We start from the raw sequence: 15,549 nt of genomic DNA on the forward strand, positions 1-15,549 counted from the left end.
TCTCAGATTGTGGGGTGTTACAATTGGCCTTCGGCTCTGAAGCGGTAAGACGGGGAAAAGTTCCAGCCACTGACTCCATCCTTCTCCCTACCATCTATCTGAGGCTAAACCAAACTCTTCACAACCTAGGCATCATATTTGACCCTGAAATGAGTTTCTGGCCACATATCAACGGCATAACTAAGACCGCCTATTTCCACCTCTGTTACATTGAACGCCTCCGCCCCTGCCTCAGCTCATCTGCTGCTGAAACCCTTATCCATGCCTTTGTTACCTCTAGATTTGACTATTCCAATGCACTCCTGGCTGGCCTCCCACATTCTACCCTACGAAAACTTGAGGTCATCCAAAATTCGGCAGCCCGTGCCTAACTCGCACCGTCCCGCTCACCCATCAACCCTGTGCTCGCTGACCTACATTGGCTCCCGGTTGAGCAACAACACCTCATTCTTCTTTACAAATTCCTCCATGGCCCCGCCCCTCCCTATCTCTGTAATTGTTTTCAGCCTCTTAATCCCCCGAGATATCTGCACTCCTCTAATTCTGCCCTCTTGAGCATCCCTGATTATAATTGCTCAATCATTGGTGGCCGTGCCTTCAGCTGCCTGGGCCCCAAGCTCTGGAACTCCCTCCCTAAACCTTGATTCCCCGTGTATCCAAAAACCTATGTCTTGAAAATGCAGAGAAAGATGGGGCTATTTTACTGCTAATATTGTATAAAATATGGATCATTTATAAAGAATTGCAGATGTAAAAATGATTAGGAAGGATATCAATCTTTAGAAGTTTATTTTTGTTGTTTTTGAAGTAAAAGCAAAAGTCTTGCCCATCCCCCACTCCTTTCGCCCCATCATTGTCAGCCGTCTTCTCTCTGGGCTCTAGAATTCTCACTCTCCATCTCTCTTTCCTCCATTCAAGTCCTTCTTTAAAACCTACCTCTGACCAAGCTTTTAGTCGTGCGTCCTAATATCTCCTCCTTTGGGTCGATGTCAGATTTTGTCTGATTAAGCCTCTTGGGACGTTTTGCTCCATTAAAGGTGGTATATATAAATATAAGTTCCTTTGTCTCCGCATGATTAATTGATGACCAGTCTGTCATGTAACTGTAACCTTCATGTAACAACACTGTACACTGTATACACCTAAGAAATGCACACCTTGACCACAGAGGGTGAACTTGTGGGAGACACTCCTCACCTGGTACTGTGTTGGTGAGGACTGGGACGATTTCGTTGAGAGGCTCCAGCAGAGCTTTGTCACGAAGGACTGGCTGGGAGAGGCAGCGGCTGACAAGCGAAGGGCGCATCTACTGACCAGCTGTGGACCGAAGACGTAAGCGCTGATGAAAGACCTGCTCGCACCCGAGAAGCTGGCGGACAAGATCTTTTGAGGAGCTCAGCAAACTGATTGGTGAGCACCTCAACTCGGTGAGCAGTATACACATGGCCCGACACCGTTTCTAAACGCACCGATGTTGGGAAGGGCAGAGCATACCGGACTTTGTTGCGGACCTTCAGCGCTTGGCCAGCCTCTAAGTTCACAGGCGCCTGCAGGGGGGAGATGTTGCGGGATTTCTTCATTGAGGGCATTGGTCATGCCGGGATTTTTAGGAAGCTAATTGAGACCAAGGACTAGACCTTGGAAACAGCGGCGTTGATGGCTCAAACCTTCATGGCGGGGGAGGAGGAAATCAAGATCATATACGCGCGCAACTCTGCTCCCAACGTGGCGATGGAGCAGGGAGTTAACATGGTAAACGCGACTCAGAACCCTGCAGGCAGGCAAGGGCAATTTGACACCAACCAGGCAGTAACAGACTCTAGGGTGGGTCCTCAACACAGACAATGGCAGGTGGAACGGACAATTACACCATCACTAGGGACAATACGTTCCGGGATGAGGCCATTGACGCCCACTAACAGTGCTCAAGAGTAATCAAAGAGACAATCAGAGAGGAATGCCTGGTAACAGCTCTTTTGTTCACAACAATCTCAGCTCATGCTGGAGGTGCGGGGGCAAACATGCTGCAAAAACCTGCAGGTTTCAACAATTCATCTGCAGAAATTGTAACTTCAGCGGACATTTGGCCAGAATGCGCAGGAAGCCCGCAGCAAGGCTGGTTTACGAAGCGGATGAACCACAAGAGGGGTCTGCAAGGCAGGGTTATGCTTGGGACACAGCAATGGACGCTGAAGTTCAGTGGGTTCAGGTGGCAAACATCCACAGCTCATGCACACCTATGATGATGAGAGTACTGTTAAAACGGCATCCCGGTACGCATGGAGCTGGGCACAGGAGCCAGCCAGTCACTTATGAGTGTCCAACAATTTGAGAAACTATAGCCACTCAGCTAGCAGACCCAAACTAGAACGTTTTGACACGCAATTACGGATGTACACCAAAGAGATCATCCCAGTGCTAGGCATTGCAATGCTGGTGGTCTCTCATAATGGATCAGAGAAGCGGCTGCCACTCTGGATTGTCCCGGGAAATGGTCCCGAGCTTTTGGGGAGGAGCTGGCTAGCTGAGATGAACTGGAAATGGGGGGATGTGCACGCCATTTCATCTGTGGAGCGAAATTTATGCTCACGGGTCCTACAAAAGTTTGAGTCACTCTTTCAACCTGGTGTCGGTACTTTCAAAGGTACCAAAGTAGTGATACGCTTCACCCCGGACGCCACACCACAAAGCCAGAGCTGTGCCATATGTCATGCGGGAGAAAATTGAGAGTGAGTTGGACAGGTTGCTAAGAGAGGGCATAATTTCACCCGTTGAATTCAGCGACTGGGCAAGCCCTATCGTCCCTGTCCTAAAAACGGATGGCTCGGTCAGGATTTGTGGCGACTACAAGGCCACCATCAACCGAGTGTCACTACAAGACCAATACCCGCTTCCGAGAGCGGAGGATCTTTTTGCCACGCTGGCAGGCGGCAAGCTGTTCACCAAGTTGGACCTCACCTCGGCCTACATGACCCAGGAACTGGCCGAAGAATCCAAGCTACTGCCCACCATCACCACGCACAAGGGGCTGTTTGTTTACAACAAGTGTCCGTTTGGCATTCGTTCAGCAGCCGCTATCTTTCAAAGGAACATGGAAAGCCTGCTCAAATCCATCCCCGGAACAATATTATTTCAGGACGACATCCTTATCATGGGTCGAGACACCGAGGAACACCTCCAAAACATGGAGGAGGTGCTACGCCGACTGGACCGGGTAGGCCTGCAACTAAAGAAATCCAAGTGTGTGTTTTTGGCAGGAGGGTTGCTGCAGACGGGATCCGGCCTACCGAATCCAAAACGAAGGCGATCCGTCATGCGCCCAGACCCGGCAACACATCGGAGTTGTGTTCCTTTCTGGGACTATTGAACTATTTCGGGAACTTTCTGCCGAACTTAAGCACGTTGTTGGAGCCGCTACACGTGCTCCTGCGTAAGGGTTGCGATTGGTTTTGGGGGGGACTGTCAGGAATGGGCTTTCAATCGGGCGTGGACCTGCTTTGTTCTAACAAGCTGTTGACTCTGTGCAACCTCTAAGAAATTGGTTTTGACATGTGATGCATCATCCTATGGGGTTGGGTGCGTGTTGCAGCAGAGTAATGATGAGGCCAACTCCAACCTGTGGCTTATGCTTTCAGGTCGCTCTCCCAAGCAGAAAGGGGATATGGGATGGTTGAAAAGGAAGCACTCGCATGTGTCTACGGGGTGAAAAAGATGCACCAGTACCTTTTCAGCAGAAGGTTCGAGTTAGAAACTGACCACGAGCCGTTAACATCCCTGTTGTCAGATAGAAAAGCTGTCAATGCCAATGCGTCAGCTCGCAAACAGCGATGGGCTCTCACGCTGGCTGCGTATGACTGCACCACACGGCACCGGCTAGGCACCAAAGATTGCGCTAACGCGCTCAGCAGGCTTCCACTGGCCACCACTGAGGGGGCAGCGGAGCAAAGCGCTGAGATGGTCATGGCTTTCGACAGCACAGGCTCCCCCATCACAGCCCACCAGATCAAAACCTGGACCAACAGAGATCCCCTCCTATCTCTGATTAAGAAATGTGTCCTTACTGCGGATTGGGCGCCCGCACACGGAGCATGCCCTGAAGAGGTCAGACCGTTTCACAGACGGATGGATGAACTCTCCATCCAAGCCGACTGCCTACTATGGGGCAGCTGGGTAGTCATGCCCCAGAAGAGAAGGGAAGCATTCATCAGGGAACTCCACAGAAAGCACCCAGGCATTGTGCTAATGTAGGCCATTGCCCGGTCACATGTCTGGTGGCCGGGAATTGATGCAGACCTAGAACACTGTGTTCGCAGGTGCTGGGCAATGACCCCAGGGAGGCCCCACTCAGCCCGTGGCCCTGGCCCACCAAGCCATGGTCACATATTCATATCGACTACGTGGGCCCGTTCATGGGGAAAATGTTCCTCATTGTTGTTGATGCATAGTCGAAATGGATCGAGTGCATCATATTGAATTTGTGCACGACATCCACTACAGTGGAGAGTCTGCATGCGGTCTTTGCGACCCACGGCTTGCCAGACATCCTGGTTAGCGACAACGGCCCATGCTTCACTAGCTATGAATTCCAGGAGTTCATGTCAGGTAATGGCATCAAACATGTCAGGACAGCACCGTTCAAGCCAGCTTCCAGTGGCTAGGCAGAACGTGCGGTCCAAATCATAAAGCAAGGCATGCTCCGGATTCAAGGACCCTCCCTTCAATACCGTCTATCGCGCCTACTGCTGGCCTATAGTTCCCAAGTGCATTCGCTCACGGGAGTCCCGCCAGCGGAACTACTCATGAAACGTACACTTAAAACTCGACTGTCTTTCATTCATCCAATCCTGTCAGACATTGTTGAGGGCAAGCGCCAGTCCCAAAATGAGTGCCATGACTGTAACTCAAAGGGGAGACGTATAGAAATCGATGACCCTGTATTTGTTCTTAATCACGCTTTGGGGCCCAAGTGGCTTGAGGGTACTGTAATTGGTAAAGAGGGGAATAGGGTCATAGTGGTCAGACTTGACAATGGACAGATATGCCGCAAGCATCTGGACCAAGTTTTTTAAAAAAAGGTTCAGCATTGACACTGAGGAACCTGAGGAAGATCATGAGATGCTGCCCACACCACCGCCAGTGAACGAGCAACAAGAACCTTCAGCAGCATGCACAGTCCCTGCGGCCAGCCCGGACGAGCCGGAATCACCACAGGTGACAAAGACGCATGCCAAGGCTCAACAACCAGAGCCCTAACTGCGGCGCTCCACGAGAGAGCATCGATCGCCTGAAAGACTCAATCTTTGACCCAAAGACGTTGCAGGGAGGTGATGTTATGTGTGTAACCTTCATGTAACTGTAACCTTCATGTAACAACACTGTACACTGTATACACCTAAGAAATGCACACCTTGACCACAGGGGGTGAACTTGTGGGAGACACACCTCAACTGGTCATCCAGGTAAAAAAAGGGAGGTCCCATGCAGGGTCAGCACTCCTTGGTCCTGTGAATAAAGGTACAGGTCACAGAGTGACCTTGTCTCCAGTATGTGTCTTGTGTTGATTTGCAGTAGAGTGTAAGGACATAACATAGTCAATGGGGTTAAGGTTTGTATTTTCCTGTGTGTTACTGAAGGAATTGCTTGCTCGTTGCACTGTCTCTCTTTTTCCATTCTCCTGCCTCAAAAAAGCAACAACAGGCATTTGGAATAGGCAACCAGCTGAAAGTTAAATCATTCCTTTTTTAAGAAAGATCCAGCTGAAGGTCCTAAGAATGAGAACCTGGTGGTGCCCAAGCTGCTGGAAATGTCATCCTAAGGCTGACTAATGTACGACGCATGTGCTCTGAATCACAGTGTGTCCTGGTATTTTACTTTTTTTTTAATTTTGGGCAGATAGAAACTTTACCAACTCCGTTCATGTCCTGAGAATGGGTTCTCTAGTTTATGGTAGAACAGATTCTATGTGAAATGATGGCTTGTTGGCCCTATGGCTTTTCTCAGTGATATTCTTAATATCTCTGTTTGGCCCAAGTGAAAGTCATCAATTCATAATGAAAATGATAGAAACATAGGCCCCGATTCTGGTGGAAGTCCCGCCCACAGCCGCCGAGAGTCCGCCAGAAACAAAGTTTTTTTTCCGGCGATTCCTCTGGTGCCGTCCACGTTCCGCCCGCCGCAAGATTGGTCCCGGCGATTCCGCTGGCCTGCTGCTTGCCCATGCCAGAGTCTGGAAATCCGGCTTTTTCCTCATCAAGGACTGTCTAAGATCGCCCTGCCGCCTGCTAGAACGACCGCCGGGGAAAAGCTGGTCTGAGCTGGCTGTGAGTCAGGCGACAGGGAGACTCGCTCAGAGAGCTGCAGTGCTGCACTTCCCGGATATCGTTCACATCCTGCAACATTATCAGCAGCACATAAATAGTGAGGTGATGGACCTTAACCCGCCCAGAGAGAGTTCAGATATGTTGCTCCCTGTGACTCCGTCCAAGGGCAGGTGTGGTAGAGGAAGCGGCAATGAGTTGCGGAAGATGGTAAAGGCTCAATGAAGATGCCCTGCAACAGTTTGGAGACCATTTCATGCGGAACCTATTTAGTGACTGATGTGACTGCACAGATGTTATGAGCTTATGCCAGAGTTATTATGCGAAAGTGATAAGATGTCGAGCGATGGCACATAGCTACAACTGATACTGAGAACATCATGACATGAGGTGTTGAAGAGGGGTAAATATATATAATGGACTGCAATGTAGCTGATGAACATGTCAGCTCAGGAGTGGCACTCCTCCACGTTTGGCGTCTTCAAAAAGTGGCTTGACCTGCAAGCATTAATGTGTGCGCTGCATGTAGTTCAAGTGACTCTCATTGAATGGCAGCCTTTCTGCATTGGTCGTCCTTACTTGTCGTGCTGCGATGTCCTAATGACAGGACCCATTATACAGTGGAATCATATGTGGAGCACAATATATTCCTGATGTACCAGAACACCTGAAGGACATCTGTGTGTTTCTCACAAGGCACCACACATTGGGCCCAAGTTTCCACATGATTTGCGCCTGATTTTTAGGAGCAACTGGTGGAGAACGGACTATCTTAGAAATCGCAATTCTCCACATTTTTTTTTCTGCAGTTCTAGTCAGGTAGAACAGTTCTACTTTGGAACAGAATTTTTTCTTCAAAAGGGGGCGTGTCCGGCCACTGACGCCTGATTTGAAAGTTTCCACAGTGAAAAAGTACTCCAAACTAAAGTAGAATGGAGCAAGTGAAGATTTTTGTAGAACTGAAAAAACCTGTTCTACACATTAAAAAATCAGGCGCAGGTTACAAATTAGGCGTCCAGAACGAGGTGGGGGGGTGGGGGGGGAAGGGAAGTCATGAATTCTATAATAAATCCTTATTTATACATACAAATATTATACAAATAAATCCAACCTGAATAAACATTTATAAGCAAAGAAAAGATTAAATAAACCATCTTCCTACCTGTGTGAAAGTGCTTCAGGCAGGCCTTTCGGGACCGAAGGCTGAATGGGCCGTCCCGAGACTTCGGGCAGGGCCCGTCCCCAGCACCAGATTTACAGGTAGGTGGCGTTGGGTTGGGTCGGGGAGGTTCGGGTCGGTGGGGGGGGGGGGGGGGGAAGGGGGAAGAGAGAGAGGTAGAGAGAGAGAGAGAGAGAGGTGGAGAGAGAGAGAGAGAGGTGGAGAGAGAGAGAGAGAGGTGGAGAGAGAGAGAGAGAGGGGGAGAGGGAGAGAGAGAGAGGGGGGGGGAGAGGGAGAGAGAGAGAGGGAGAGGGAGAGAGAGGGGGGAGAGGGAGGGGTGGAGGGAGAGAGAGAGAGGGGGGGCGGAGGTAGAGGGAGAGAGAGAGAGAGAGAGAGAGAGAGAGAGAGAGATGGGGGGGGGGGGAGAAGAGAGAGAGAGAGAGAGATGGAGGGGGGGAGAGAGGGAGGGAGGGGGGGAGGTCAGGTCGGATCCAGTCCGGTAGCGGGAGTCGGGTCGGGTCCAGTGGGGGCGGGGTCGGGTCGGGGGGGGCGGGAGCGCGAGTCGGGTCCAGTCGGGGAGCGGGAACAGGAGCGCGGGTCGGGTCCAGGCGGGGAGCGGGAACAGGAGCGCGGGCAGGGTCGGGTCGGGGGGGGGGGGCGGGGAGCGGGAACAGGAGCGCGGGTCAGTCGGGGGGTGGGGGGGGGGCACGGGTGTCGGGTCTGGTCCGGGGGCGCAGGGAGCGGGTGTCGGGTCTGGTCGGGGGGTGGGGGGGGAGCAGGAGCTGGCCGTGGGAGGAGCCTTATTCACGCAGCCCCAGTGAGGCCATTCAGTCAGGGCTAGGGGCTGCGTGCTTCGGGCCCCTCCCACACAGTTCGGCGCCTGGAGTTACTGCACTTGCTTGCCCACTGTAGCGCGCATGTGCAGAAGTCCCGGCACGGTTTTCAGCGCAGGGACCTGGCTCCGCCCCCCCACAGCTCGTGCTGGCTGCGCCGAGGGCCAGAGGACCTGCAAGTAGGTGGAGAATACCGAGGATTTTTTTAGGCGCACTTTGTGGCACGAAAAACGGGCGTCCAGGTCGGGACTGCGCCGTTCTAGGCGCGTGTGAAAACTTGGGCCCAGTATGTGGCAATGAGACACTGAAATACAGTCACAATGTTCACCCTCTCTTGGTCAAAGTGCATAATTACCAAAGTGACAATCTTACAGAATTTCCAAACATCTCCACCAACAACACCCATCCCTCTACCCACTACCACCATCTCTCTTTCTCTTCCCACCCACCACCCGCCATTTGATGTGAGGCCCATCGTTCTCCTCTTTGCCAAGATGGCATCCTGCACCCCTCCCCCTCCCCACCTCTGCTTGAGCATGTTGTGCAGGAGGGCAGCCGGATCTCTGCTGACATGTACGTCTTGGAGAGAAGGTAGGGGGCGTCACTGAAGGCACTGGCATCTCCGGCTCCTCTGGATGTGTGGGGTCGGCAGCTTGCACATGCCCAGAAGCCATTGCCTGCCTCAACGCCTCAGCAGACTGGGTGTTGTGCTCCACTGCACTAATGAGTCGGTCCATTCGATCAAAATGATGCTGAGCAAGGGATTCCATGCTGGCACCTATCCCAGCCATGGTCCACAGCAGCTGGAGACCAAGCTCGACGCTCGTCCTCGATAGCTGGACTATCACATGAATTGCTGAGAGCTGTCCTGCAACCTCAGCAGCTTGTTGGGTCATTGTGGGTTGACCCGCCTTGGTTGGGTCAGCTCCATGGCCTCTGCGCCTGACAGCGTTTGGAAGTGTTGCATCCAGTTCAAATCCCATGAATTCTGAGCCCGACGCCGAGGTTCTCAGCACAGGCTGGCCCTTCTCCCTCCTCCTCTTCTTCTTGATCCTGGGTGGCGGAGGTGGGTGCGGTGGAAATGGGTGATCTTGTGAGGGGGGTGGAGGAATGAGTTCCATGTCTTGGGATGGAGACAACGTTTGGGTGGGAGACGCTCGGGTCACACTCCTTTGAGTGCCAGAGGTGGATGGCGTGCATTGAAAGGTACTATCCGACTCACCATCTGCAAGTAGAGGACAACATTTTAGTCTATTGGGGGGGGAGGGGGAGGTCAAGCTGACATGTGAGCTGTCTCATCTCACAATGTGTCATCAAGGACTTCCTCGCTACATGGGCACACCAATAATGGTCGACAAGCTATGCGTTAAAACGCATTTGACTTGACATTGCATGACCTTTCATGCCATGAGCAATACTCACACCGGAGATTATTATTCTCTTGCCATGTTGCAGCACGGGATCTGCATCACCCTTTGTGGTTGCACGGCGGTGGTCACCCACCAATGCCAAGGCATGCTCCTCCAGGCTGCTCAACTCTTATCATCTCTGCTGGGGCCCCTCCCGTAGCACTGAGGCTTGCTGCCTTGGAAGTTTGTTTCTTCTGCAGAAAGAAATATTGCAGCCTTTACCCCCTTTGCTCATGCCCCCCCCCCCCCCCCAACACACACACACACAGAAACATAGAAAATAGGTGCAGGAGCAGGCCATTTGGCCCTTCGGGCCTGCTCCGCCATTCAATATGATCATGGCTGATCATGCAACTTCTGTACCCCACTCCCGCCTTCTCTCCATACCACTTGATTCCTTTAGCCGTAAGGGCCACTTCTAACTCCCTCTTGAATATATCCAACGAACTGTACTCAACAACTGTCTGTGGTAGAGAATTCCACAGGTTCACAATTCTCTGAGTGAAGAAGTTTCTCCTCATCTCGGTCCTATAATGGCTTACCAGTTATCCTTAGACTGTGACCCCTGGTTCTGGACTTCCCCCAACATCAGGAGCATATGGGCCATGACCATATGTTATGACCTTTTGCAATTGCACGGGAGGGGTCCCATAAATGTTTACTCGCTCTTGCTGATGCCACCACCTTGTTCCAATGTTTCCTACACTGGACTCCATCTCGCTCAATGTTGCCCATAGAGGACATGGCCTCACCAATCTCCCTCCAAATGCATCTGTATTGGGGTGGTGGAGGCTTGCCACGACCATCCCGAGTGAGGTCTTTATACCTGCACTCCACCTCTGATACAAGTTCCTCCAGTTCCTCATCATTAAACCAGGGAGCTCTGGGCCTGGTCTTGACAGTCGTCTTTGAAGCTTTTTTTTCCCACTCATGCTAAATCACTTAAGGAATGGATAATGAAAAATTTGCAGCTCTGTGTCTCCTACAGTTTCTCCTATACAACTGGCAGGTGCAAGAGAGTGTTCAACATTTAAGCGCATGCGTAGATGTCCCAACAGCATCAATTGCGGTGTGCTGATGGAACTACAAAAAAAAACAAATCTCGCACATGCGCGGTGCAATGCCTCCGAAGTTCTCCGATTCCAGAGGCCTGCACCTCCCACCCACTGCCTGCTGCTGCCGCCCACAATACCGAGAAAATGGATCCTGGTGGGACCCAGCGGCAGCGGGCGCCAAAAGAGGACCGCTGAAATATGGGTGCGCCTTACAGCTCATCAATAGCGGGGCCATAGAATAAAACAATTGCAGTTCTTAATGGTTACATTTGGGGGTTTTTGTGGACTTTGTATCCAAGTTGGATGTTAGTACAAAAGCAAAATACTGCGGGATGCTGGAATCTGAAATAAAAACAGAAAATGCTGGAAATCTCAGCGGGTCAGGCAGCATCTGTGGAGAGAAACAGAGTTAACATTTCAGGTCAATGACCCATTGTCAGAACTGGCGAATATTCGACATGAACAAATTCTTAGAGCACTGGAAGGGGGAGGGAAGGAAGGAGAGAACAAAAGGGAAGGTCTGTGATAGGGTGGAAGACAGGAGAGATTTGCGAGACAAAAAGGATTATGGGCCAACTTGAGATGGTAATAGCAGAAGTTAGAAAAAGATTAGTTTAGATCGGGTGTGATGGGCAGGATAATTATCAGCCGCCATGGGAAACTAAGAGAAAAAATACATCAAATATGGGCAGAGGTTACGGACTGAAATTGTTGAACTCGATGTTGAGTCCAGAAGGCTGTAAAGTGCCTAACGAAAGATGAGGTGCTGTTCTTCGAGCTTGTGTTGAGATTTATTGAAACAATACAGTAGTCAGAGTGGAAATGGAGCGGAGAATTAAAGTGACAGGTGACCAGAAGCTTAGGGTCACACTTGTGGACTGAACGGAGCTGCTCCGCAAAGCGGTCACCCAATCTGCGTTTGGTCTCCCCAATGTGAGCAGCGAATACAGGATACTAAATTGAAAGAAGTACAAGTAAATCACTGCTTCACCTGGAAAGGGGTATTTGGATGGATGTTAGTACTAGGGAATAGAAGATTTTTCCATGTTGAACACTCAGTGTCGGCATTAACTCCTGCTTTTTCCAGCAGTGTACCTCAGCCTAAACTCAGGAGAGCACCTGTGACACTGTTCCGTTTTTCATGTCAATCGCCTTGTAGCCTCCAAGTGAGATTTTCAATCAGCGTCAGTTTAGTGCTCTGGGCTCATGACCCCATGGAATTGGATTATGACTGCCAAACTTTTTTTATGCAGGATATTTACAGCCATCAAACCAATTTTCATCTAATTCTGGGTCCCATTTCAGCCCCAGCTCCAGAGGCAAAAGTTTAGTGCCTCTGTTGCATGTTGGCCTTCTAAAATATAAAATGGGCCGGTAAAATCTTTAGCCACACTGACTTACAGCGCTGCATACGCGCAACAGTTATCTTGTTATACTTGGTTGTGATGGGCAAGAACTTCATGGTGTAACTTGTATTTTTTTAAATTACAGAATTGGTGTGGTTGCTGGATTGGTGGTCAGGCACAGAATGTACTCTTTATACTGACCAAGTGAGTTATAATAAATACGGTAAAGAGAATGCCATCGTTATTCTCAATCATAACTACGAGATTGATTTCCTTTGTGGATGGGACTTCTGTGAAAGGTTTGGTGTTTTGGGGGTAAGTGTATTTTTATTATTAGTGAAAGTATTTACAGGTGACAACCTGTAGAGCAAGCCTTCCAAATGATCGTTCTCTTCCAGAGGATGTGTATATTCAGATCAACATACTCTTCTCCCAGGATCCAAGGCAGAAACCACCTGCTGCAAATATTTGTTATTCTTGAGATGGGGACACATTCATTTATTTAACAAAAGTTAATGCTGATAATTCCTGGTCCCATTGGTTTATAGGATAAATTGATTTTACCCTGAGGTGACAGTTTCTTTCCAGCCCATCCAAACCATTTATCATGGAGTGCTTCAGCTTTCTGAAGGCTTTCTAGCTCAGTAATATTAATGCGCATCTAACACAATAAAGAGTATAGATTCATTTCATAGCTTGTAATTTTGTTTCCTCTGTCATTTGAGACGTCGGTGTAAGTTTATCGTATTTTTTTCCAATCAGATAGCAAGGGACTCAAAGTTTGCTGCATGTAACAGAAAAAGGATCACATATCTTACTGGTTTAGCCTTGCTGAATGATGGACAAAACACAAATCATTTAGTAAATTATGAGGATAAGCATTTGCTGACCTTTTTAAATCATACTGGATTTGTATGTGATTTTAATAAACTGGTGCATTTGCCCTCCTTATAATGTACATCTTGTAACATAGCCACAGACATTGGGATTATTTTGGTGAGAGAGTGAAAACAGGCACTAAATGGGTGCAGTGCTAATAAGACATGTCTGTTTTAAAGCCTGGCTTCAGCATGTAATTTTGGCCCTAATTACTGATTACCATAATTTGGACATGACTAGAGGCCTGCAGGTTAAGCATGCAAGTGCTGATTAGACTCCATTATCGTGGAGCCATGCACTTCCACTGAAGGTGCACAATTTAGAAAAAATATTGTGTAAAATATTTTTCTGGCTTATTTTTCAGAATTACAAATGGCTGCCTTTTTCTGTTGCTTTGCTTAGTCAGGAATTAGATTCTTTTCATATTCCATCCAAACTTTAGACCTGGGTTGGTGTACAAACAAATATGCTAGACTATCCTTGTGTGTGAACTGGAAAAATCCACATTTGGCCACCATCATGTGGTAATGAACCAGCTGGTGAGTATAACAAGGCAGTGACACATCAAGGGGTCAAGATGATGTAAGTTGTGAAAGCTGAGCTTGAGCAATTTATCAATATGATCTGAACCCAGTAGTACACAGTTACATTTGTGGGGATGGTTTCAAACAGTTTTTGCCACTGATAATGTCATTGGAAAGGGTAGGTTTCCATAAAGAAAGACTTGCATTTATATAGCGCTTTTCACGACCACCAGACATCTCAAAGTGCTATACAGCCACCTTTTGGAGTGTAGTCACTACTGTAACGTGGGTAACGCGGCAGCCAATTCGTGCTCAGCAAGCTCCCACAAACAGCAATGTGATAATGACCAGATGATCTGTTTTTGTTATGTTAATTAAGGGATAAATATTGGCCAGGACTCCGGGGGTAACTCACCTGCTGTTTTTTGTGCCATGGAATTTTTTACATCCACCTGAGAGAGCAGATGGGGCCTCGGTTTAACGTCTCATCTGAACGACGCCACCTCCGACAGTGCGGCACTCCCTCAGCACTGCACTGGGAGTGTCAGTCTAGATTTATGTGTTCAAGTTCCTGGAGTGGGACTTGAACCCACAACCTTCTGACTCAGAGGCGAGAGTGCTGCCCACTGAGCCACAGTTGGCACTGATCAATTTTAAAAGTGCTTTCTGGTTTTGCTTTACTGAATACTTCTGGCAACAGCGTACCATGTCGATATAATGGATTGGTGCTTTACTTTTATTTAAAGTTCCATTCACCAATCCTGAGCTGAGATGACTACTAATTAATTTACTCTTCAGGGCCTTGAGCAGTCTAGGTCTAGGAGAAAGGAATCCAGTACCTTTACCGAGCATGCTTTGGTTAATGGCCTACTCCTGCACCTATTTTCTATGTTTCTATGTTAAGTAGGCCAAATTGGTCAGCAAAGGCTGCTGGATTTGTTTACAACTAAACACTACCAGTCCAGCAGTTTTTAGCTGTCAATCCAGCAGCTTACACAAGAAGATAGGGATATCTGGTATGTTATAAGCTCAAGGTCTGTTCTTTGTAACTTAACTCAATTAGTATACTTTGTCACAAGCAGGCCTTATGGTTGTAAAGATTCAATGTCTTAGTGGAGACATCTTCAAACCTCCAGCCCCAGTATGCAGAATTCCAGATAATCAGAACCAACATCTCCAGACTTAAGGATAATATTGTACATGGCCAAAATGTGGAGTGGGTAATTGTGCAAGACACGCAGGAAAAGGCCAAGCATCCCATCTAGGTAGAGCTCTGGCGATAACAAGGTTGTGAACAGTTTGGTTCAGCCTCAGACAGTTACCAGGGAGATGGATGGAGTTAGTAGCTAGGGAATGGAGTTTGTGGTGGGGACCGAAGACAATGGGCTGTAAATTCAACTACCTTCTGCCGTGTTTTTCGGCGTTTTGGGCGGAAAACGGTGCGGCGGGAAATTCCATTGAAGTCTTCCACCGACTACTTTGAAATAGCGCTGGGGAGCGGACCGTCGACGTGCAATTTCGCCCGAGTTTGGTCACAGTGGTGACCCGTAGATGGGAAGAAAAAATGCAGGGGAAAACCTGTCGGTGCAGCCCTTGGAAACGGCAGTAGATATGAAAACCTGTAAAAAAAAAAAAAAAAAAATGGTATGTTAATTCTTTTGCAGCGATTCACTAGAAAAGGGTCTTGTGAATGTTTTGTGATTTTTGTTTTTTTGGAAAAATATTTTTTTGTGTTTCTCCCCCCCCCCCCCACAGGCCCAACTCGTAGCAGTAATCGGCCTCGGACTAAAGTTGACGAGGGTCGCGGTTTCTGCTGCGAATCCTCGTGCAATGCCGATTTTTTTTTCTTCTTTTTTTTCCTGCCAGGCGGATTTTCCCCCATTTTTTTTTCATGAATTTTCTGTGGAAAATTCATAGCGGAGTCATAGGGTTTTTTTTGGCTGCAAACCGATGGTTGTGGTTTTTCATTAATTTCCAGCCCAATGGCTTCGGTCTTCCCAATATTTAGCAAGAAATTTATGCTCATC

At 48.8% G+C, this 15,549-nt stretch overlaps 1 protein-coding gene across 7 annotated transcripts in view; it reads left to right on the forward strand.

Annotated features, from left to right (window-relative positions):
* Positions 1 to 15,549, forward strand: part of agpat4 (1-acylglycerol-3-phosphate O-acyltransferase 4 (lysophosphatidic acid acyltransferase, delta)) — a 306,351-nt gene that overhangs the window by 202,755 nt on the left and 88,047 nt on the right. For all 7 annotated transcript variants that reach the window (XM_070890161.1, XM_070890158.1, XM_070890160.1 and 4 more), the window contains one exon: positions 12,265 to 12,434. In XM_070890161.1, the coding sequence (XP_070746262.1) occupies positions 12,265 to 12,434 (170 nt within the window). The remainder of the gene's footprint in view (positions 1 to 12,264; positions 12,435 to 15,549) is intronic.

Source organism: Pristiophorus japonicus, chromosome 9 (genome assembly GCF_044704955.1).
Source record: "Pristiophorus japonicus isolate sPriJap1 chromosome 9, sPriJap1.hap1, whole genome shotgun sequence".
In the NCBI taxonomy this organism is placed as follows: Eukaryota; Metazoa; Chordata; class Chondrichthyes; family Pristiophoridae; genus Pristiophorus; species Pristiophorus japonicus.